This window comes from Alligator mississippiensis, chromosome 10 (genome assembly GCF_030867095.1).
Source record: "Alligator mississippiensis isolate rAllMis1 chromosome 10, rAllMis1, whole genome shotgun sequence".
NCBI lineage: Eukaryota > Metazoa > Chordata > Crocodylia > Alligatoridae > Alligator > Alligator mississippiensis.
Window position 1 is genome coordinate 27420510 of NC_081833.1, and position 21860 is coordinate 27442369.

Here is a 21860-nt window from a genome sequence, read left to right on the forward strand (position 1 = left end):
AAATTCCATTAATATGACTGTTTTTGTAATGAACCATTATCTGACCCACAGGACTGATTCACAGAAAAGCAGCAAGGAGTAGGACCCTCTCACCTTCTGTATTAACAGCTTTTCAGGGACTCCAGCAGGGTGGGAAAAAAAAAAAAAAATCACACTCTGGTGCCTAATTTCACTTACCTGCCTAATGGGTGGAATAAAATCTGGTCCATAAAGTTAATTATTTATTCATATGCAATACTGCAACCAAATAACAAAAAAGCCATAAGCAACCTATAAACAATGGCATTAAGAGATAAGGCATGAGTGACAGTTTTAGATTTGATAACCATTGCAAGGCATCTTCAGTTGCCTGGTGCAGGTCTTTAATGCAACCATTAAAATGATAAATAGGACATTTCTTCATGATGTGCACTATAGTTTGGATTTCGCCACACACACTCTTTAATAAAATTCTACTCATGTGGTAGGTAGTTACATCTACCTTGTCCAGGGTGAACCCCATTCAGTGTTATCCAGCTCCGCCTTGGTAAAGCAAAGCCAGGAGAGGTGGGGTCTGTGATAAGAAATTTATTAATGATGTCAATTGTGTTCCACTGCTGGACCCATTTTTCCTGGATGTCAAAGTTTTCTCCAGTCAGATCTTTTCCCACACTCCAAAATGGCATGAGTTAAGGCTCAGTGTTAATGTAGAGTTAATGCCAAAGCCAAACTATAAACCCCCAACCACCTTCTCACTTGCTTACAAGTATGAGATACAATTCCTTTGGAGCTCATGCTGCCCTGCTTCGTCTCAGTACAAAGGGAACTGTCTCTTGTTTCAGCAGAGTCCCTCTGGCTGTGCTGGAGAAGTGCTCTTTATAAACGGAGTGCTTGTTCTTGCTGTTTTGATCAGACAGGAGGCACACCCAGCTCACCAAGCACTGACTACAAGATTGGGATCTTCTTGAGTTCTAAGGAACTAACTGTTCCCCTGTCAGAATGGCTTCATCGCTCACAGCACAGAGCAAAGAACTCGGTATGCCCTTGCTGGCAACAGTTCTATTACTCTGCCAGCCCAGCAGCACTAAGCTGCTGTTAAGTCTGTTCTCTGGACATTGCACTTTGCATCCCCCAGTTAATCATTCTCCTACAGCCCTGAGCCAGTGACCACTTGTGCATAGACCTAGCCCAGGTTGCTCCAGTGGGACTACACAGTACCTGTTTCCCGGTGTAGAGCTTGGCAACTGGTGTCAGCAACCGGAGAAGAAGCTGATCCCGCTCACTTGCCATGCTGGTTTCCTCTAATCCAAGGAGCCTGGCTACCTCCATGAGCAGTAGAAAAGCCCCTCTTCTTTGCACCTGCAAAGGAAAAAGCAGAAAATGCTCACAGGCCACAGGGCTGGCTCATGCATCAACCAGGTCAGACATCAGGACAGAAAAAACTTGAGGGGCTACTCGCTGCCTAGACTTGGGCACTGAACAGGTTCCTGCTATAGCTTTAAAGCCAAATGCTGCTGTGTCCAGTCTAACCAACCACACCATGTTACAGGCCATGACTGGAACAGTACCCAACTGTGGTCTGTTATCACTCAGGGGTGTGATGCTGCAAATTCTTTCAGCTCCACCAGATACGAGCCCAGTGATCCCTCCTGGTTTCGGATCCAGTTTTCTGGTATTCCATGGTGCAACAGTGCTACACAGGACTTGAGACCATGCACCAGTGTGACTCAGCAGAGATGCCAAAGCACAGCAGGCTCAAACTTGGAACTGCCAAGATCTGTGGGGCTCTGGCTGTTACCATATCAAGCAGTTTGCTTCCATCATTGTTCCAGAGGGGCACAGACATAATGAGGAAGGAGTTTTTTTACACTGAAAAACACCACCAGCACAAGGCCAAAGAGCTACAAACTGGCAAAGGACCAATTCAGTTTGTAAACTGGAAGATTTTTAACCAGGAAAGAAGTTTTGGAACATTTTTTTGAACCAAGTAGTCAGGGCATAGAACCTGGCTCACTTTAAGATTGAACTGGTTAAGTCTATGGAAGGGACTGTATGTAATCTCTATCAGATATGGAGTTTGGGAGTCAACAGTGTATGTGTAAGGTAGAATCATATGTTTTCAATCCCTATGCCGGCATAGAGGTACAGGTCAGTCGCACCTTACGCAGGGGTTAGGTTCTGAAGTCAGCATGTAAGGCGAAAATCGCGTATAGTCAAATTGCATACTACCGTGCCAGCAATTTGACTAGCGGTGACTGCCTCTGCCTCCAAAACCTCCCGCCACTGCAAAGCTGTGCTTAGAGCTGCGCGGCCGGCGGCAGCGGCGCAGCGCAGGGTGGTGGTGGGGATGGCTGCATGCCGCCTGGCCACCACCACGCTGCCAGCAGTGACTGCCTCTGCCTCCAAAACCTCCCACCACCGCCGCAGAGCCATGCTTAGAGTTGTGCGGCCGGCGGCAGCGGTGCAGCGCGGGATGGTGGTGGGGATGTCTGCGTGCCGCTCAAGCCCCCCCACCCCGCGTATAGTTGAAGTTGTGCAAGTTAAATGTGCATATGATGCAACTGACTTGTAGCTCTTTTGGTGTGGTAGGTACTTCGTAATGCCACACTTCAGGGCTTTTGCGGGTCACCTGTAGAGGACTGGAAGGAACTCTTTCCCCAAATGAGCATTTCTGACTTCTGAGGCATCTTTCTCTGAGGCTCTGGGACACTTGCCACAGCTAAGGCTCAGAGTTTCTAACTGGGGTGCACTGACCCTCCTGCCAGTACTAGAAACTCAGAGGTTCCTAGCTAGAGTCTTGCTCACACCAATAACCAAGTTTAGAGTCAGAAAGGAATTTCCCCCCTCAGCCAGGCTGGCAAGGATTCTGCTGGGTATTGTTTTCCTCTGAAGCATGGAGCATGGCCTTTACTTAGAATCTTGTGAGCATATTAACCAACTATTTCCCTGTCGCTTCAGTGTCCTCATTTCCCCTGCTGTTAACTGTGGCAAGGGATAGCTTATTCTTGCTATTCCAAATATTACGCTTATAACTGTGATGGATGATTTGAAGTGGCGATTTTGGGGATTCCTTCAGTTAACAATCACCTGCACATGCAGGAAACTGGACTTGCTAGCCCAGGCAGCCCCTTCGTGTCCTGTGTTCCTACGTGATTCTCCAAACATGTCAGGAACCATCTGATTGTGTGTGAACCACTCAGGGTGGTGTTCTGTTCCCCTCTAATGGCACCTGGACCACATGGGAAGTGAGCTAGAGACTTGCCTAACACCCTTGGGTCTTTTAGCTCAGACAGGAGAAGCCTGTGTTCTTAAGTGCAATCCCTCCTGTATTGCCAAAATAAGGCATCACATCCAGACAGGCATCAGAGATACTCTACCACAGGGCCAGCAAATATTTTGGGCGGAGGGCCACTTACCAAGTTTTGGCGAGTAGGGATGTGCAAAGCAGGCCCTATTCGATTCGGATTCGGCCCAAATCAGGGACAGTGATTCGATTAGTTGATTCAGATCAGTCCCTGATTTGATTCAGCTGAATCCAAATCTGAAGATTCAATGCAGATTCGGAAAATCAGTGATTTGGACATAGACACAGCTTTATGTTTTTTCTACATACCTTGAGGTAGCAGGTGTGGCTTGTGATTACTGCAATGCTGGGATGCATGGAGTGTCCCACAGGACTGTGGGGGCACCCTCCATGTGCCTGGTGGTGAACCTGGAAGTGAACTGAAAATACTTCCAGTTCACTTCCAGGTCTGCTGGGGAGCATGCTGGGGGGGTTCCCCATGCCTCCCCAGCTTGGCAATTGGCCACAGGGGGACCCAGGGTGCCCCCCCCCAGACCCAGGAGGCACCAGTCCCCAAGCTAGGAGTTTGAGCCGGGGGGGGGGAGGCGGCGGCGGCCAGCACACTCCCCAGTGGACCCAGAAGTGGACTGGAAGTGCTTCTGGTCCTCTTCCATGTCTGCTGCCGAGCATGCTGAGGAGCCCCCCCTGCTTCTGTGGGACACTCCATGAGCCCCTGCATCGCACCATTCACGAGCTGCCTGCTACCTAGAGGTATATAGAAAAAACATTAAAAGCTGTCTCTATGTCCGAATTGCCGAATCTTTCCAAATCTCTCTGAATTCATTCGGAGGGTTCCAATTTGATTCAGAGAGATTAAAGGGTCCTCTGAGTCAATTCAGATTTGGAGATTCAGCCATCGAAATGGGCCAAATTGCCACCAAATCAAATCAGAGACCAAAGCATTGCACAGTTCTATTGGCAAGCTGTCGAGGGCCACATGGTTAGCCCTGCCTCTTGACAGGTGCCCAGCCGCCTGGTTGCTATCTTGTGACTGGAAGTCCCACCCCCTAACCTCTGAGCTCCGCCATCAGAAGTCCCTCCCTTTGCCCCTGGAAGTACTCCTTTCAGTAAGGGGTTTTGCCATCTCGGAACCAGAAAAATACCAAATTATATTCTAAAAATTTGTTGTGGGAGACTCCCTCCTGAGGGGGACTGAGGGGGCAATCTGCCGCCCCGACCCCTTAGCCCGGGAAGTCTGCTGCTTCCCGAGGGCCCACATCCGGGACATTGCGGAGAGGATCCCAAAGCTCCTCCAACCCACAGACCATTATCCCATGCTCCTTATTCATGTGGGCACCCAGCCGGGTCGTGAGGCGCTACAGGGATTTGGGAGCGGGGCTTAAGGGTCTGGGGGCACAGGTGGTGTTCTCATCGATCCTCCCAGTCTCAGGCTATGGGCTGAGGAGGGAGAGGAGGATCCACGTAGTCAACCAAAGACTGCAGCGCTGGTGTCATCGGGAAGGCTTTGGCTTCCATAACCACAGCCCGCTCTTTGGTGAGAGAGGCAGCGAGCTGCCGGGAAGAGATGGCCTCCACCTCTCTCCCCTAGGGAGGAGGCTCTTCTCAGCCAGACTGGCTGACCTGCTCCACCGGACTTTAAACTAAGCCCGCTGGGGGACAGGGGGACTACCGCCACTGCTGGCCCGCTGAGCAATCCTTGCAAAGCCAGCGGGTCAAGGCACTTAAGGGAGCCCACCCCTGCCCAGCCCTGGTAAAATCTGTGGGCAAGGAAGGAGCCCCCCAGGGGACACTTGCCTGCCTGTACACAAATGCCAGGAGCTTGGGGAATAAGCAGGAGGAGCTCATCCTCCTGCTCAGTGCAAATTATTATGATGTCACAGGGATAACGGAGACCTGGTGGTATTCCACCCATGACTGGACCACGGGTATAGATGGCTATACCCTGTACAGGAGGGATCATGTAAATAAAAGGGGCGGGGTGTAGCTCTCTATGTTAAGGAAAACTACACGTCCCTGCAAGCCGATATTGGCGACCAGGGTGGATGACTGGAGACCCTCTGGGTTAAAATCCGTGGGGACCACAGCACAGGGGACACAATGGTGGAAGCCTACTACAGACCTCCCACCCAAAGTCCTGAGCTTGACCAGGAGTTTGCCCGGGAACTGGCTGAGGCCGCATGCTCCAGGACCATGGTTGTCATGGGTGACTTCAATTACCCGGACATCTTGTGGGAGGATTGCTCAGCAAAATCCGAGCAGTCACAAAGCTTCCTCTCGTGCGTGGATGACCTCTACCTGACTCAAGAAGTCTATGGGCCAATGAGAGGCAAAGCGCTGCTCAACCTGGTACTGGCTACTGGGGATGACCAAGTCGGCGACCTAGTGATCGATGGGAAGCTGGGTGACAGCGACCACGAGCTGATCACCATCACCATCCGCTGAAAAGCTGGCAAGTCAGTCAGCAACACGGAAGCCCTTGACTTCAGGAAAGCCGACTTTGACAAGCTCAGGAGGCTTGTCAGTGAGGCCCTAAGGGACCACGACCCCAGGGAGAGGGGAGTTCAAGAAGAGTGGTTGCTCCTCAAGGGAGCGATCCTCAATGCACAAGCTAAGTCTATTCCATCTCGGAGGAAAGGCAGCAAGAGAGCACAGCAGCCCCCCTGGCTCTCCAGGGACCTAGCAGACCTCCTGAGGCTAAAAAGAAAGGCCTACAAAGGATGGAGGATGGGAGTCACCTCCAAGGAGGATTATTCTGCACTGGTCCGGTCCTGTAGGGAGCAGACCAGGAAAGCCAAGGCTGCAACAGAACTCCAGCTAGCTTCGAGCATCAAGGACAATAAAAAGTCCTTTTTCAGATATGTGGGGAGCCGGAGGAAAAGCAGGGGCAACGTTGGACCCCTGCTGAACCAGATGGGGCAACTGACAACTGACGCCCAGGAAAAAGCCAACCTATTAAATGGGTACTTTGCGTCAGTCTTTCATCAGTCCCATGGGACGCCCATGCCCGCTACAGGACAGGGAAGTCTGGGTGAGGGTGATCCCCTGCCCTCCATTAATGCTGACCTTGTGAAGGAACATCTTGAGAAGCTGGATACCTTCAAGTCAGCTGGCCCTGACAATCTACACCCCAGGGTACTCAAGGAGCTGGCAAGCATCATAGCCCAGCCTCTGGCACGGATCTTTGAAAACTCTTGGCGCTCTGGTGTAGTGCCCGAAGACTGGAAGAAGGCCAGTGTGGTGCCTATCTTCAAGAAAGGGAGGAAAGTGGATCCGGCTAACTATAGGCCCATCAGCCTGACTTCTATCCCGGGGAAGATCTTAGAAAAGTTTATTAAAGAGGCCATCCTTAATGGACTGGCCGACACCAACATCTTAAGGGATAGCCAGCACGGGTTTGTTGTGGGTAGGTCTTCCTTGACCAATCTCATTTCCTTCTACGACCAGGTGACCTATCACCTGGACAAGGGAGAAGATATTGATGTCATATATCTTGACTTCAAAAAAGCCTTCGATCTGGTATCCCATGATCACCTCTTGGTGAAACTGGCCAATTGTCACCTTGGGTCCACCACGATCCACTGGCTGGAAAATTGGCTCCGTGGTCGGACCCAGAGGGTAGTAATTGAGGGAAGTCACTCATCATGGTGTCCTGTGACCAGTGAGATCCCACAAGGCTCTGTCCTTGGACCCATATTGTTCAACATCTTCATTAATGATGTGGACACTGGAGTCAGAAGCGGACTGGCCAAGTTCACCGATGACACCAAACTTTGGGGCAAAGCATCCACACCAGAAGACAGGCGGGTGATCCATGCTGATCTGGACAGGCTCAGCAAGTGGGCGGACGAGAATATGATGGTGTTCAACGCCAATAAATGCAAGGTTCTCCACCTTGGGAAGAAAAACCCGCAGCATCCTTATAGGCTCAGCAGTGCTACGCTGGCTAGCACTACGGAAGGTAGGATGGGGGTCATCATTGACCGCAAGATGAACATGAGCCTGCAATGCAATGCTGCGGCTAGTAAAGCGACCAAAACGCTGGCTTGCATCCATAGATGCTTCTCAAGCAAATCCCGGGACGTCATTCTCCCCTTGTACTCGGTCTTGGTGAGGCCGCAGCTGGAGTACTGCATCCAGTTTTGGGCTCCACAATTCAAAAAGGATGTGGAGAAGCTTGAGAGAGTCCAGAGAAGAGCCACGTGCATGATCAGAGGTCAGGGAAGCAGACCCTACGATGACAGGCTGAGAGCCCTGGGGCTCTTTAGCCTGGAAAAGCGCAGGCTCAGGGGTGATCTGATAGCCACCTATAAGTTTATCAGGGGTGACCACCAGTATCTGGGGGAAATTTGTTCACCAGAGCGCGCCAAGAGATGACAACTAGGTCGAACGGTCATAAACTACTACAAGACCGTTTCAGGCTGGACATAAGGAAGAATTTCTTTACTGTCCGAGCCCCCAAGGTCTGGAACAGCCTGCCACCGGAGGTGGTTCAAGCGCCTACATTGAACACCTTCAAGAGCAAACTGGATGCTTATCTTACTGGGATCCTATGACCCCAGCTGACTTCCTGCTCTTTGGGCGGGGGGCTGGACTCGATGATCTTCCGAGGTCCCTTCCAGCCCTAATGTCTATGAAATCTATGAAAAATTGAACATCTACTATAACATTTATTAAATTGGTTTCAAAAAATATTTTTGTCCTGATTTCCATGTGTTTGTGTAGTGCACATAGAGATGACTATATAATAGCTCAAAATGAAGTCTTACTCTTGTACATTGGGGGGGGTGGAGGGCATGGGGGGTGGGTATAGGTTTGTGGGGGACTATGGGTGTGTGGGTATGTGGGGTGTGGGGGAGGGTGTGGTTGTATGTGGGGGGAGTTTGTGGGCAGGTGGACAGGTGTGTGGGTTTGGGTGTGATGTGAAGGAGCATGTGGGTGTGAGTATGGATATGTGGTGTGGGTAGGTATGGGGTTTGTGGGGAGATGTGTGTGGGGGGAAGGTGGCTGGAGTGTGTGAGGGGGTGTGGGTGCATGTTTATGGTGGGGTGTGTGTGTGGGACACCCTACGAACACACACACACACACACCCCCCCCGTCCCTCCCTCACTGCTCTGTCTCTCTCTCCCCCTCCCTCCCTCCCTCATTGCACAGACACACAGACACACCCGCCCCATCTCTTGCTCCTGGCTCGAGGATACCGGCATGGGCAGTGGCTGGCACACGGATGACAGCTGAGCGGAAGCATGGGGCCCGCACTGGTGTCCCAGGGTCAAGGCTGACAGCCCCAGGGTCCCAGGCCACAAGCCTCTGGCAGAGGCTTCCAGTTGGGACGGCAGGGGCAGAGAGTGGGGAGTGGAGGGGAGAGAAAGGAGCTGGGGGGAGGGGCAGGGCCGGGAGGGCCTTATTGCTGTGGCTGCTTAGTCCTGCTGCCAGCTCCCCCTGGGTCCTACTGCTGCTGGCTCCGGTCATCCTTGACAGGCAGCCAGGGGCAGATAAATATTAATTTTCTAAATTTTTTAGATGCCCCGCAAGCCAGATAGAATGGCTTGGTGGGCCGGATGTGACCCACAGACTGTATTTTGCCTGTCCCTGCTCTGTCAGGAATAGTTCTCCATGTGCCCACAATTCAAGTCAATCCAGCAGACAAGCTGGGTCCAGGTTCAGTACAGATCCCACTGGAATGCATGTCACATCTTTGACTTAGGTGCCACTGATGTGTGATAGACAGTGCTGGCAGCCCTGTGCCATCAGGATATCAGGATAAAGCTAATTAAATTGCAGCAGGAGCAAAGCTACACGTAGCCATGCCCATTCTAAGCGCGGTGGCAGGCTGCCCTTGTTGATTAACAGTTTACTGTAGCAAGTGTTTTTTACCATCTGGAATCACTGACAGATCCTGCTCAGAGCACTGACTCCTCACCTCCATCCGGGCCATGGTCTGTATGTGTAGGGGGTGGTCCTTTAAGAACTTCCCAAAAGCAACCCTCTTGCTGGCATAGTCTCTGCCCAGATTGATGATCCTGGACAAAAAAGCACAGTCAAGCACTGAGAGTTAAAGGCTGTGGCCTTCACATTCCCACTCACATCAAAGCCTCCCTCCTAACTAGCCCAGAATGCCCCACCCCACAGCAGAAAGCAGGGAGAGATGCCAGCCTGCAGTGCTGTTCATGTTGCCCCACAACTCCCTACTTAGACACAATGGCTCCTCATGCACCTGAACTGTCATGTCTTAAACCAAAGTAGTCCAAAAGACAGCCTATGTGCTGCTGGCATCCTCAGAGAATCATTGAGTTGTTTGAGGGAAACCAGGGGCTTGAGTTTATCTGCTACAAACTTTTGAGCCTCTGATCCCTGGGGAAGTCAGGAATGGTCTTTTTATCCCAAAGTAATTCCCAACTCTAATCACCCTCCTCAGCTGCTACCCTGAGCATCATGTCCATCCCTCTTCCATCCAGGGAGGCCAGCAGATCTCCTTGCTCTCACACATGTTGGCTGTTTCAGCAGGACCACAAGAAATTGCTATATGGACTCCTCAGAGCAGAGTTCATGTGTCTGAACAGCACCTGACACAGCAGGGCCCCAATCCAAGTGTGATCCCTGGTGTTACACTACAAAAACCAGACAGGATTTCTCTGGTTCCAGACCAGGTTACCAGGTGTCCCAGATGAATTCAGGACAGAGGAGTCAGTAGCTGTCAGTGGCAGTACCTCAGCGCCCTCAGCAGATGTAAAGACAAGGAGTTACATCAATCTATACTAGCTTAAGATATGGGTCTGTTTGTGCCTGGGGACCTAGCAATGGGAAAATATACATTTGGGGACATTCTCTGGATAAGTCTCCTCAGATGGGGTGGGAGGAAGGGTGCTGCCAGGTAAGCAACCCCCTTACAATGGCTTCCCCATTTATTCATTAATTTGAAGTCTGTCATGGAGCAAGGTCCGATGTACAGACATGGAGGAAGAAGATGGTGATTTCTACAAGAAGCTTACATTTTATACAGACATGAACATTTACATATCAAACAAAACACCTAGGAAGTTTAAAGCCAGACTGTTCTGAGACAAGGTTCCAGAAACAACCTCCTGCCAATTCCCCAGCATTGCTTGGCTCCCATACTCATCCCCACAACAGCACAGTACAGCTCACAACTACAAAAAGGCCCTTTGTCCTGATTGTTTGCTCCCTCAGTTGAGTGGGGATCCATGCTGCCTTCACCTCTTCATGCCAGACACTGAGCCGTTGACATTGTGGATCCTAGTTATGGTCAACATGTTGGCAATGGAGGCCACTCCCCGACCTTCAGCAGAGATCTGAAAGCATTAAGGAATAAAGGCAAAAATAAAACTTCCCTTGAATCACCTAAGGAGACTCTTGCTTTGTTGGTTGGGTCAATGGGCTGATAAAATAAACTCTTCACTCCATCTCTACCTGCCCTCAGACAACTGAGAGATCTCTTACCTTGAAATCTTTACCTTTTATTTTACCTAAGTGTGTTTGCCTGGTATACAAGTCCATTCCCTTTAAGTAGAAGAGAGAAGCAAAATCTATTAGTGTGAGATCTCTCCACTCCTGCCCTTTGCATACCCGGTGTGCCTTGGCTCCATCCAGCAGCAGTTCAGCTGTTGGCACCTGCCTTGTGCCTAGCTTCTCTTTGAGCCTTTGCACCTCAACGCCATTCAGCTTTCCCTCCTTATCTCGGACTTCCATGAAGAACAGGGACAGGCCTCTGGAGCCCTAGGGTCATCAAGAAGAAACACAAGAGAGATACTCCTTTGCAGGGAGCTCTTAGCTGGCAGAGTAAGGAGGAGGATTTGGTCATGGTAAAGAGGGAGAGGGATGCAAACAATTTCCTTGCTCCCTAGGCTCCTCTGTGAAACAGACCTGTTCTACTTCTCCATGAACATCCATGATCCTTGCCAAGGTCAGCGTCATGTCTGCATCGGTGGCAGATGTGAACCATTTAAAGCCGTAGAGGCAATATGTGCCATCTGCCTGCTCTTTGGCCACTGTCTCAGTGCTACAACCTGCAAGAGAAGAGCATAAGCTCTTGACTGCATAGGGAACATCTGCATCATCCTGTGCTGATTCATGGATGAAGCAGAAGCTCTTTAAATTACTCCATGCTGTCAAGATGAAATATAGGTGGGCAAGTAATCCCCAAGTAAGACATGCAACCAAGAGGATACATTAGAATGTACAAGAACCCTGCTAGAGTGCCGTGGGTCAGAAATGCAAAGTGGTTTACAGGAATAGTCACACAACACTACAAGGGGAATAATGTGGCCAGGCATGGCAGAACAGCATTTGGCTAAGGAAGAAGCAATAAGGACTAGGATCAGAAGCAGGGTCTTTTGTATTTCAGTGATGTGCAGTGCCTTCATTCCTGTTGATCAAGGTTGAATTCTAAAGGTGGGCACCGGAGCAGCATTGGTGGAAGCAGAGGCTGTGTGTCAGTGGGCAGGAAGGCTTGGTTTTTGTTGTAGGTAGATTGTTAGAGCTGTCTAGGGGATTTAGATGCTTGAATCGTATTGAGGTTTTCTAAATCTGCTACAAAGCCTTGAAAGCCACCCACAGTATTTTTAATTTTTGCTAACACACCCCATGCCGGTCAGTGGAGAAGCTTTTAATACTGTGACACATACCAACATCAGAGCCTCCTCTGCGTTCAGTCATCCACTGGCCAGAGGTCCAGAACTTCCTTGGGTCACGAGATGTCAGGTGACCAAAGGCTTTTTCCAGAGGTCCAGATATACCCAGAGTCTGTGGGGGCAAAGGAAACCCAGAATTTCTGAAAAGAGGAAAAGCACCAGCTACACCTTTCACTGGCAGCATTAGACAGATGCCTTCAAAAGCTGTGGATTGTTAACTAGGCACCTGACCTTGGGTCAGAAAAGGCAATCTCCAGCCAGGTCAGGAGATCACTGAACAACACATATCTGTGTGCCTGGTAAGTACTGCAGAATCTGTGACATGACCCAGCAGGTACTTGGGCTGGGCTGGCAAGGGCACTGTACAAAGATACAGATGCTCATTACAAAGGGACATAGCTTGCGAGATAATGAGCACTTTCTGTTCTCTTTGACTTCAGCATCTCTTGAGATTTGTCCTAAGGCAACATCATGTGCATCTAATCAAAATTAATTTCATTAACACTCAGCAAACTGTGGGAATAACCCCAGAGTATTTGCTCACTAAGCAGCATGCTCAGGCCCAGGTACTCTGCAGAGACTCTGAACCTGATTCCCTCTGCCTTGAACCATGCATAGACACATCCATAGGATCATAGGACAGTAGGGTTAGAAATGACCTTGTGAGGTCATGTAATCCAGCCCCCTACTCAAGGCAGGATCATCCCTGACTAAACCATCCACCCAAGTGTCTGTCCAAACTGTTCTTGAAAATTTCCAAGGATGGAAAGTCCACAACTGCTTGAGGTAGCCTGTTCTGCCTAATCTCCAGCCTAGATTTCATCTGCTGCAATTTGAGGCCATTGCTCCTACTCCTGTCCCCTACAGCCACAGAAAAAAACCCATCTCCATCCTTTATAATTGCCTGTCAGGTATTTGAAGATTCAAATTGCCCTTCAAGTATTTGAAGACTCAAATTCAGATCCTTCATCAGTCTTCTCTTCACCACATTACATAATCCTACTTCTTTCAGCCTTTCCCTTTAAGTCATGCTTCCCAGGCCTCTATAAGCATATTTGTTACTCTGAGCTGGGCTCTTTCAAATTTGTCCACATTCTTCTAGAAGTGTAGGGCCCAAACCTAGACAGAACCTCCAAGCAAGGCCTCACCAGTGCTGAATAGCTCAAAAGAATCACTTCCCTTGATTTGCAAGTCACACTCCTGTTATAAATCAGTATACTGTTGGCCTTTTTTTGCAACAAGAGCACATTTTTAGCTCATGTTCAGCTTATGGTCTCCTGTAATCCCCCAGGTTCTTCTCTGCGGTACTGCAGTCTGGCCAGTCATTAACCAGTCTGTAGTTGTACATGCAATTATTCTGTCCCAAGTACAGGACTTTGCACTTGCCCTTGTAAAATTTCTTCTGATCGATTGCAGACCATTTCTCCAGTCTATCCAGGTCATTCTGCATCCTAGTCCTTACCTTCTAGAGTGTCTGCAATATGACCTGACTTGGCATCATTTGCAAATTTGCTAAGTGTGCACTCAGTCCCTATCATCCTACTTTTTTTTTTTTTGTTAGACTTGCCTCCCAGGGCATCTTGTCCACCACTTCCCTGAGTTTGCTAAAATCTGCTTCCTGAAGTCCAGTGTCTGTATCATGATGCACTCTTTCCTACTTCCCCTTAGGCTCTAGTCACTATTACCCACAGTATTTCCACTTTCACATTCTCAGCTAATTCCTCCATTTGTAGCTAGCAAGTTGAGATCTTACTCCCTAGTTATCTTCTTTACCATCTTGAATAAAAAAAATCTGCAACATACCAAGATTTTGCTGGACTGTTTGTGCACTGATGTTTGCCTCCCTGCTGATGTCCTGGTAATTAAAGTCCCCCATGAGAACCAGGTCCTGTAATCAGGAAGCTTTTCCAGTTGTTTAAAGAAGGCTTTGTCCACTAACCTCTTCCTTCCTCCTGGTTTAGTGGCCCTTAGCAGATGCCCACCATGACATCCCCCTTGCTGCTCTCCCCTCTAACCTTTACCCAGAGGCTTTCAACATCAAGCAAAGGAGATATAAAGTACTTGGAGCCAAACCCCCAGCTCAAGGAAATCAATGGAGCTTGGCTAATTTACACCAACTGAAGATCTAGCCCGCTACATTTAGCAATCACTCTGCACAAAAGCCTATGCAGAGTGCAAGGAAATGAAAAATTAGGACCTCAGTGCCATGAAGTGCAAACAAGTGGAAGACTATATTCCACATATGTGTATTGCAGCATAAGATCAAAGTCCTGCTGAGCTTGGTGCAGTATATAAATGCAGTAGCAGATTGTCCTTGACACAGAGCTTGAAATCAGTGAGACAGCTGGGGCAGAAGGAAGGGAAATGAACCCCCCAGGTCTTAGAGCAGGTCTGTTGCAAGAACACACTCCAGCTCTTATGCAGCCCAGTACAGCTTCCTAGCCATGAGCCCATGATGTCTCTGCAATGAATGCAGATATCTGATATGCCATTGCCTCTCCCAGTGTATGACTAGCTGTACTCTTACCTCAATAACTTTGGCTGCTCCATCGGTCATGGCCAGTGGGCAGGAGAAAAGGCCAGAAGAGGCTGCGTATAAGTATAACTTGGTGATCTGATGCACACGGCTACCAGAGAAAAAAAAAATCAGGTATAAACATGCCTCGCAGAAATTCAGAAGCAGCAAAAAGAAAGCATCTTAACCAGAGAGAGATGAAGAGGTCACCTCCAGAAAATCTAGGTCTCTAGTCCACAAGGGATATAGCTGAGGCAGGATAAGAACCTGTATCCTGGTCTCAGCTTGTTACACCAGGGGCAGAACGGAGCTCAAGAAGCAGCAAAGCTGCTACTGAACAGTAATAATCATGTTCAGTAGTGTAACTTGGGTGGGTGAGCATCCCAGATGTGGACTTAGAGGAGGTATCAGAATGCTGCCAGGCAGGAAGCATTGGCATTCCTGGCAGGAGCAACCACTGGGTGTTGCTTGCCCCTACTGCAGCTGCCAATTTTTTGCTGCCAAATCTGCCTTTGCTGGTCACTGCTGGCAATGAAATTTGGCAGCAACTACAGTAGGGACACATGCAACGGTTGCTCAGCAGCTGCTCTGTTCACTTCCCAGCTGCTAGTCAATACCAGCCCCTTCCCCCCCTCCCTAAACCTTAGCAGCATGAGGCTTCTTTGCACCCTACTGCCCCTGGCCCTTGCAGCAACACTTCACAGACCCTCCTCCCACAAGAGACTTAGCCCAAGCGTGTGAACTTTACCAGTTACACTTCTGATCATGATCCCTCCTTCCTGGCTTGTGACTGCAGGTGAAGGGCCATGGTGTTACTCCACCTCCGTGTCGGAGTACTTCACTCTGATTCCTGTGCCTCAAGCCACAGCTGCACCAGGCTCTCTCAGGCCCAAAGGGTTAGGTAGGAGCACTGTAATTATGGCAAACTGGGCAGCTAGCTCTGCCTGATCACTGACGATGAGAGGGATTACAATAAATGGAGATACTGCTAGTCCATCTGGGGCAGATATGTGGGGTTGCTTATGCATCATTTTATAACAAGAAGAACAAGAACAAGCACATCCTGCAAGGAAGGCATAATGTGCAAAAGGCACTCAGCACCACACACAGGGTTGGGACCTAGAAGGCATGTATGTACAGGACTGCACAATAAAGCTGATGCCCATGTGGTTACCTCCAGTTGGAGTATCTCCGCTCGTAGGCCTCAGCAACTAACCCCTCCTCTGCTGCAATCTCTTTCAACCTCTTCCAGGCTGGGCAGGTGATGATGTGGTCCACACGCTGCCCCCAGGCATTGTACTGCTGCAGTGCAGGGGGGTTCAACTCACACTCACGCCCCAGAGAGTCAATCTCAGCTACCACACGGGCCCCAAACCTCTCTAGGTCCAGGCTCACCTCCTCTAGCACCTAAGAAACAGCACCAGAGAGACCTCAGAACATGTCGTGCAGAGCAATGATCACTTTCCCCACTGGTTCCCCTCTATCCTAGTTTTTCTGTAGTGTCTTTAATGAGTCAGGACAGCAGCCTGTCTTTTACTGTGCGATCATATTGTCACTCAGCTGTCACCCTGCCTCCTCTTTCCCTTATCAAATTACCCATGGCAGCCTCTCCAGGTGTTCAAACAGAAGGATTTCAATTGCAAGGAACACCCCTGCCAGTGATGGGAAGTCTCCAGCTGCATTGCAAGTCTTATCCTTGGGATCAGAAGTTCATAATCCATTCACTTCCCAAAAGAAACCTTGTTTGGGCACTAGCCAGGGACCTGGGATGCCCATTTAGACCCTCTGTAAGTTTTCAGAATGTATTGGGACCCCATTTCAAAAATGAATAAAAAAATAGTGTGGATCCAGGAGCTAGATCTGCCAGCTGTTCCATGCTCCCATGGAGACAGAGCCAGAGCAGCTGCAAAGGTTAAGAGTAGGGGCAGGCACCAGGTGTGGACAGCACTAGTGGGGGGACAGGCATGGGATGGGAGATGGCAAGTGGCAAGGTGGAATAAGGGGCATGGAGCAAGCTGCCTAGCCTCCAGCTTTTTTTTTCCCTGCCAATCTGCCAATACTTTTCCTGTGGCAGTGTTGAGGGGATGAATTTAAGAGGACTGTCCAATAACTAGGTTCTACACATGAAAAATTAAAACAAACTTATAATTTTCCATGTCTAGAATCTAATAACTGGGGGCATTGTTTTAAATTCAGTGTCATCTTGGATTCGGGTAAACATGGTACACCTGATGACTGGACTGTTTAGATTTACACATTAACACATGCACACACAAAACTAAAACCACAGGCCCTATTCCTAAGAAACCCTATACCTAACACTTCATTAACCCTTTTTCATTTGTACTGGAACATACCTATGTTTCATCAATATTTTTCATCAGAGTATCTATTCAAATAAATATATTCTTAGGGAACACCAACTACAGCCAACTGTACTTGACCAAGGTTCAACACTGAAGAAGAAAAAGGATTTTTTGGTAAGAAGGGGTTTTCACCACAGTAATCATTGTGTCCCAAACATGTCCCAACTACACAGTCTCAGTACCAGAGGTGAGAAGGGTTGCGGTACATGCGTGCATGCACACTTTCATACACACATACGTAAATCAAACCTTGGAAGGGAGGTGTGCTTTCAAGTAACCCTGAAGAAAAGCGTCTTCCAGATATGGATTTCCAATCTTGGGTTGCTCTTGAAAAAAGGTCCCAGTTGCAGTCCTGGCAAAGGGCACCTTCAGCTCCTCTGAGGTATGCTTGTCCCAGGCCTCAGTTTGCTCTCTCTGGCCTGCAATTCTCTTGATTCCTCTACAACTCAAAGCCCAGCACCTCTCCTGGAACCGAGGCAGTAAGCAGCCCAGGATCATTGGATGGCCACTGGTGACAGGGCTCCACATAGGTAAGTGACTGATAAATCCAATCCTGCAAAACATATGAGTTAGTCCAACTGTCTGAGTTCAGAACCATCTGTGTTTGATACCTAATTGAGGACTGTCTGTATTTAACTATTTAAATAGTACAGCAGTTCAGAGAGCAAGGGTTTTTGGTGGGACTCTCTTTTTCAGGGCTGGCTTTCCAGCAGCTACTGCCCTTTGCACCTGCTCTTGTCAAATTTCTGAATATCTGGAAGAAAGGTCAACAGGAAGGGAACAGCAAACGGCACAGCACTGCAAAGAGTACACGTTGGAAGATTTAAGGCAGTGGTACTCAACCTTTTTAAACTCAAGGCATGCATCCAAAACTATAATATAAACATTATGATTCTATTATTCATTAATTTGTTAGTAACTGATTTGATCATTATATATTATATTCAACCCACTGCTATTGCCACTGCAGCTAGCTGGAATTGTACTGTGTGCCTCCTTGCAGAGCCAGATTGGAAAGCGGCTGTGGCAGAAGCACCCACTCTTGCTGCAGATCTTTCAGGTTTGGCTCTGATGTGCTTCCTGAAGCCAGAGGTGGGTGAGGCAGTTCTACCTGCTGGCAGCAGCAGCCTGGAGATAATTACAGTAATGGAATAAAAAATAAATAAATATTATGTGGGCAACACGCCTTTCTGCTGCAGCTGCCTCTCAGTTTGGCTCCATTATGCCTCCTGAAAACAGAGGTGTGGGGGGAAATTTCACTGCACAACAGTAGCAGTTGGCAGCTGCAGCAATGTCCATGTTGTGGCATTCCTGGCAGGGTCTTGCAGCATCCTAGTTGAAAATCACTTATTTAAGCTTTCAGTTTAAGATGTAAGAATCTTAGCCATCAGATCACCAAATCACAAGTACTAGGCAGCTTATTTATGAATCTGCTGGATCTGGAGAAGAGCTCAGGATCATGGTGAACAGCGTGTGATACAACATTTCAAAGTAAAGACAAATACAGAGCAAAAGGAGGGGAAAATGAATCATAGAATGATAGAATCATAGAAAATTAGGGTTGGAAGGGACTTCAGGAGGTCACTTAGTCCAACCTCCTGCTCAAAGCAGGACCATCCCCAACTAGATCATCCCAGCCAAAGCTTTGTCTAGCCAGGTCTTGAAAACCTGCAAGGATGGAAATTCTACCACCTCTCTGGGTAACCCGTTCCAGTGTTTACTACTCTCCTAGCAAGAAAATTCTTCCCAATATCTAACCTAAACTTCTCTTCCTGCAACTTGAAACTGTTGCTCCTTGTTCTGTCACCTGCCACCATCTAGCTCCATCCTCTTTCAAGCCCTCTGTTCAGGTAATTGAAAGCTGATATTAAATCCCCTCTCAGTCTTCTCTACTCCAAACTAAATAAGCCCAGTTCCCTCAGCCTCTCCTTGTAAGTCATGTCCCTCAGCCCCTGAACCATTTTTGTTGCCCTCCGCTGGACTCTCCAATTTGTCCACAACCTTTCTGTAGTGGGGGGGCCCAAAACTGAACACAGGACTCCAGATGTGGCCTCACCAGTGCCGAATAGAGGGGTACAATCGTTTCCCTTGACCTAATGGTAACACTCCTACGGATGCAGTCCAGTATGCCGTTATCCTTCTTTGCAACAATGGCACAATGCTGGCTCATATTCAGCTTATTGTCCACTGTAACCCCCAGTTCCTTTTCTGCAGAGCTGTTGCCCAGCCAGTCAGCCCCCAGCCTGTACTGGTGCATGGGCTTGTTCCATCCTAAGTGCAGGACCTTGCACTTGTCTTTGTTGAACCTCATGAGATTTCTTTTGGCCAAATCCTCCAATTTATCCAGGTTACTCTGAATCCTAGCCCTACCCTCCAATGTATCCATTACTCCCCCCAGCTTAGTGTCATCTGCAAATTTGCTGAGGGCGCACTCTATGCCATCTTCCAGGTCACTGATGAAGACATTGAAGAAAACTGGCCCCAGGACTGATCCCCAAGGCACTCCACTTGATACTAGCTGCCAACTAGACACTGAGCCATTGATTACTACATTCTGAACCCAATGCTCCAGCCAGTTTTCTATCCACCCTACAGTCCATTCATCTAGCCCATACTTCCTTAGCTTGCCTGTGAGACTGTTGTGGCATACCATATCAAAAGCCTTGCTAAAATCAAGGTATACCACAACCACTGGTCTCCCCACATCCACTGAGCCAGTCACTTCGTCATAGAAGGCAATCAGGTTGGTCAGGCATGACCTGCCCTTGGTGAATCCATGCTGACTGTTCCTAAACACCTTCTTCTCCTCCAAGTGATTAGAAATGGATTCCTTGAGGATCTGCTCCATGATTTTCCAGGGACTGAAGTGAGGCTGATTGGTCTGTAGTTCCCTGGATCCTCCTTTTTCCCTTTCTTAAATATGGGCACTATGTTTGACTGTCTCCAAATCACCCAGGACCTCTCCTGATAGTCATGAGTTTTCAAAGATGATGGCCAATGGCTCTACAAATCTCATTAGACAACTACCTCGGCACCCTCGGGTGCATCTCATCCAGCCCTATGAAGTTGTACACGTCCAACTTTTCTAAATGGTCCCTAACCTTTTCTTCCGCCACTGCTGGCTACTCACCTCCTCCCCAAACTGCGCTGCCAGGTGCAGTAGATGGGAGCTGATCTTGCCTGTGAAAACTGAGGGGGAAAAGGCATTGAGAACTTCATCCTTTTCTGCATCCTGTCTCCTCATCACAGTCATTCATGTACTTTTGGAAGAAAGGAAGAAACTGCTCCAACTAGGATCTTCAATAAATAAATCACAAGCTATAAGAGGATGCATCACCTTCCCAATCCAGAGCCCTGGGACATGATGCTAGGTCATTACGGCAGCTCACTGTTACAAAGTGCCTAGACCAGGGTTGCTCAACCTCTGGCCCACAGACCTGATCTGCCTAGGGGGCTCCTCCCAGGTCTAGAAATTTGGTGGTGGGAGAGTGGGGGCACCTCTCTGCTGTCAAATCTCTGGAACCATGAGGAGCTCCAGGCCCTGCATGCTGGATCTGCTAGATTCAGCACCTAATCCCATCGCGAAGGCCAGGCAGGGGCAGGGGCAGCGCCAGGCCCCAGGGCCTAATCTTGCTATAGGGGGCAGGGAAGAGGTGGTGCTGGAACCCAGGACCCAATCCTGGTGCATGGGTGGGAAGGAGAGGGTGGTGGCCGCCCAGGACCCAGCCCCAGGGCAGGGAGGGGGTGATGCCGGGTCCCAGGGCCTGATCTGGCCCTCAGATGGGTGGATCCTACCCACAGATGAGCACTGCACCACTCACGTGGCCCATGGGGCCAAAACTCATACAGAATCAGCTCCTTCTGTCCAAGAGGATAAAATGCCTTCCTACCAGAGTGGCTGGAGTGTAGTTGTGATGCTCCAGGACAGATGCGAAAAGCAAGACTTGCCTAATATCTCTGCACTGCTTGTCCAATATCTTTTTAGCTTGTTTAATATCTCTGCACTGCACAGAGGTCCAATAAAAGATATTACCAAAAACCCCTTGGCTCCTTAATACTACAAGGCAGTCTCTTGGGGGCAGGGTGGGGGCTGAACATTTTCTATTTAGTCTCAGCCCAGACAAGTATTTCTAAAGAGTTTCAACAACATTGTTTAAAACCAGTTGGTTGCACATGAAAGTAAAATACAGGTGCATTTAAAATTTATAGAAAAAAGGTGTGTGGCGAAGGAAGCGGGGGGCTCCTGCCACAAGACAGAAAATTAAATTTGAAAAAAAAAAGCCCACGAGCCATAAAAGCCTCTTTCCCCTCCGAAAAGCCAATTCTCCTCAAAAACTAATTCACTTCCCTTTTGCAACATGCCCTGAAGGGGAACAGACCTGGGCTAGCAGCAGAGGAGCGTGCACACACACGCCGCCCCGCACAATTGCATTTCAAACCCTCAGCGCAAAGCCAGCTTTGACTTCCAACCTGCGCTGTCTGCACAGGTGTCCACACGCGCCCTGGAGAGGGGTCAGGGTCACCTCTCCAGAGCGTAAGTGTGAGACCTAGCCAGAGACAGAGTGAGAGCGTGTGTGTGTGTGTTGCGCGCACACACACCCAGGCCCGCGGCCGTGACGAGGCGGCAGAGGCAGAGGCAGAGCCGTCCCCCCGGTTGCGCGCGGCCCGGGGCAGGCGGGGGCCGAGGCTACCTCAGGCGCAGGGCGGCTCCGAGCGGCCCCATGGCGGTACCGCGCTCGGCGGCGGCTGCGGCCTACACGGCCGGGGCGAAGCGGCGGCGGTGTCGGGTGTGGCGGGGCGCTCCGCAGCGCTCGAGCCTCCCAGCCCCGGCCCGGCCTCAGGCCCTGCAGGGAGCGCGGGCGGGGCGGGGCGGGGCGGGGCGGGGCCGGCAGGGGGCCCTCCCCGGCTCCCGCTCGCCTCTGCTCAGTACAGGGCCTTGCCGCGAGCCCCCAGCCAGGGGCAACGAGGTCGCCCGCCTCAGCCCCGCACGGCCGCAGTGTGCCCGCGCCCCAAGGCCACCCGCTATTCAAGCGGCCGCGGCACAAAAC

The 21860-nt window shown here is 49.6% G+C and overlaps 1 protein-coding gene across 5 annotated transcripts in view; it reads right to left on the reverse strand.

Moving 5' to 3' along the window:
- Positions 1 to 21634, reverse strand: part of LOC102565677 (acyl-CoA dehydrogenase family member 11) — a 36616-nt gene extending 14982 nt beyond the window's left edge. For 2 of the 5 annotated variants that reach the window (XM_059713594.1, XM_059713593.1), the window contains exons 1-10: positions 19943 to 20058; positions 17062 to 17365; positions 15621 to 15853; positions 14459 to 14558; positions 11926 to 12043; positions 11165 to 11307; positions 10868 to 11017; positions 10499 to 10593; positions 9204 to 9303; positions 1198 to 1338 (exon numbers count right to left, since the gene is read on the reverse strand). In XM_059713594.1, the coding sequence (XP_059569577.1) occupies positions 1198 to 1338; positions 9204 to 9303; positions 10499 to 10593; positions 10868 to 11017; positions 11165 to 11307; positions 11926 to 12043; positions 14459 to 14558; positions 15621 to 15853; positions 17062 to 17365; positions 19943 to 20043 (1485 nt within the window). In that variant the 5' untranslated portion in view covers positions 20044 to 20058. Of the gene's footprint in view, positions 1 to 1197; positions 1339 to 9203; positions 9304 to 10498; positions 10594 to 10867; positions 11018 to 11164; positions 11308 to 11925; positions 12044 to 14458; positions 14559 to 15620; positions 15854 to 17061; positions 17366 to 19942; positions 20059 to 20702; positions 20939 to 21503 lie in introns of those variants that run through there. The other 3 variants (XM_019493677.2, XM_059713595.1, XM_006268931.4) reach the window with 3 other exon arrangements.
- Between the last annotated feature and the right edge of the window lie 226 nt (positions 21635 to 21860).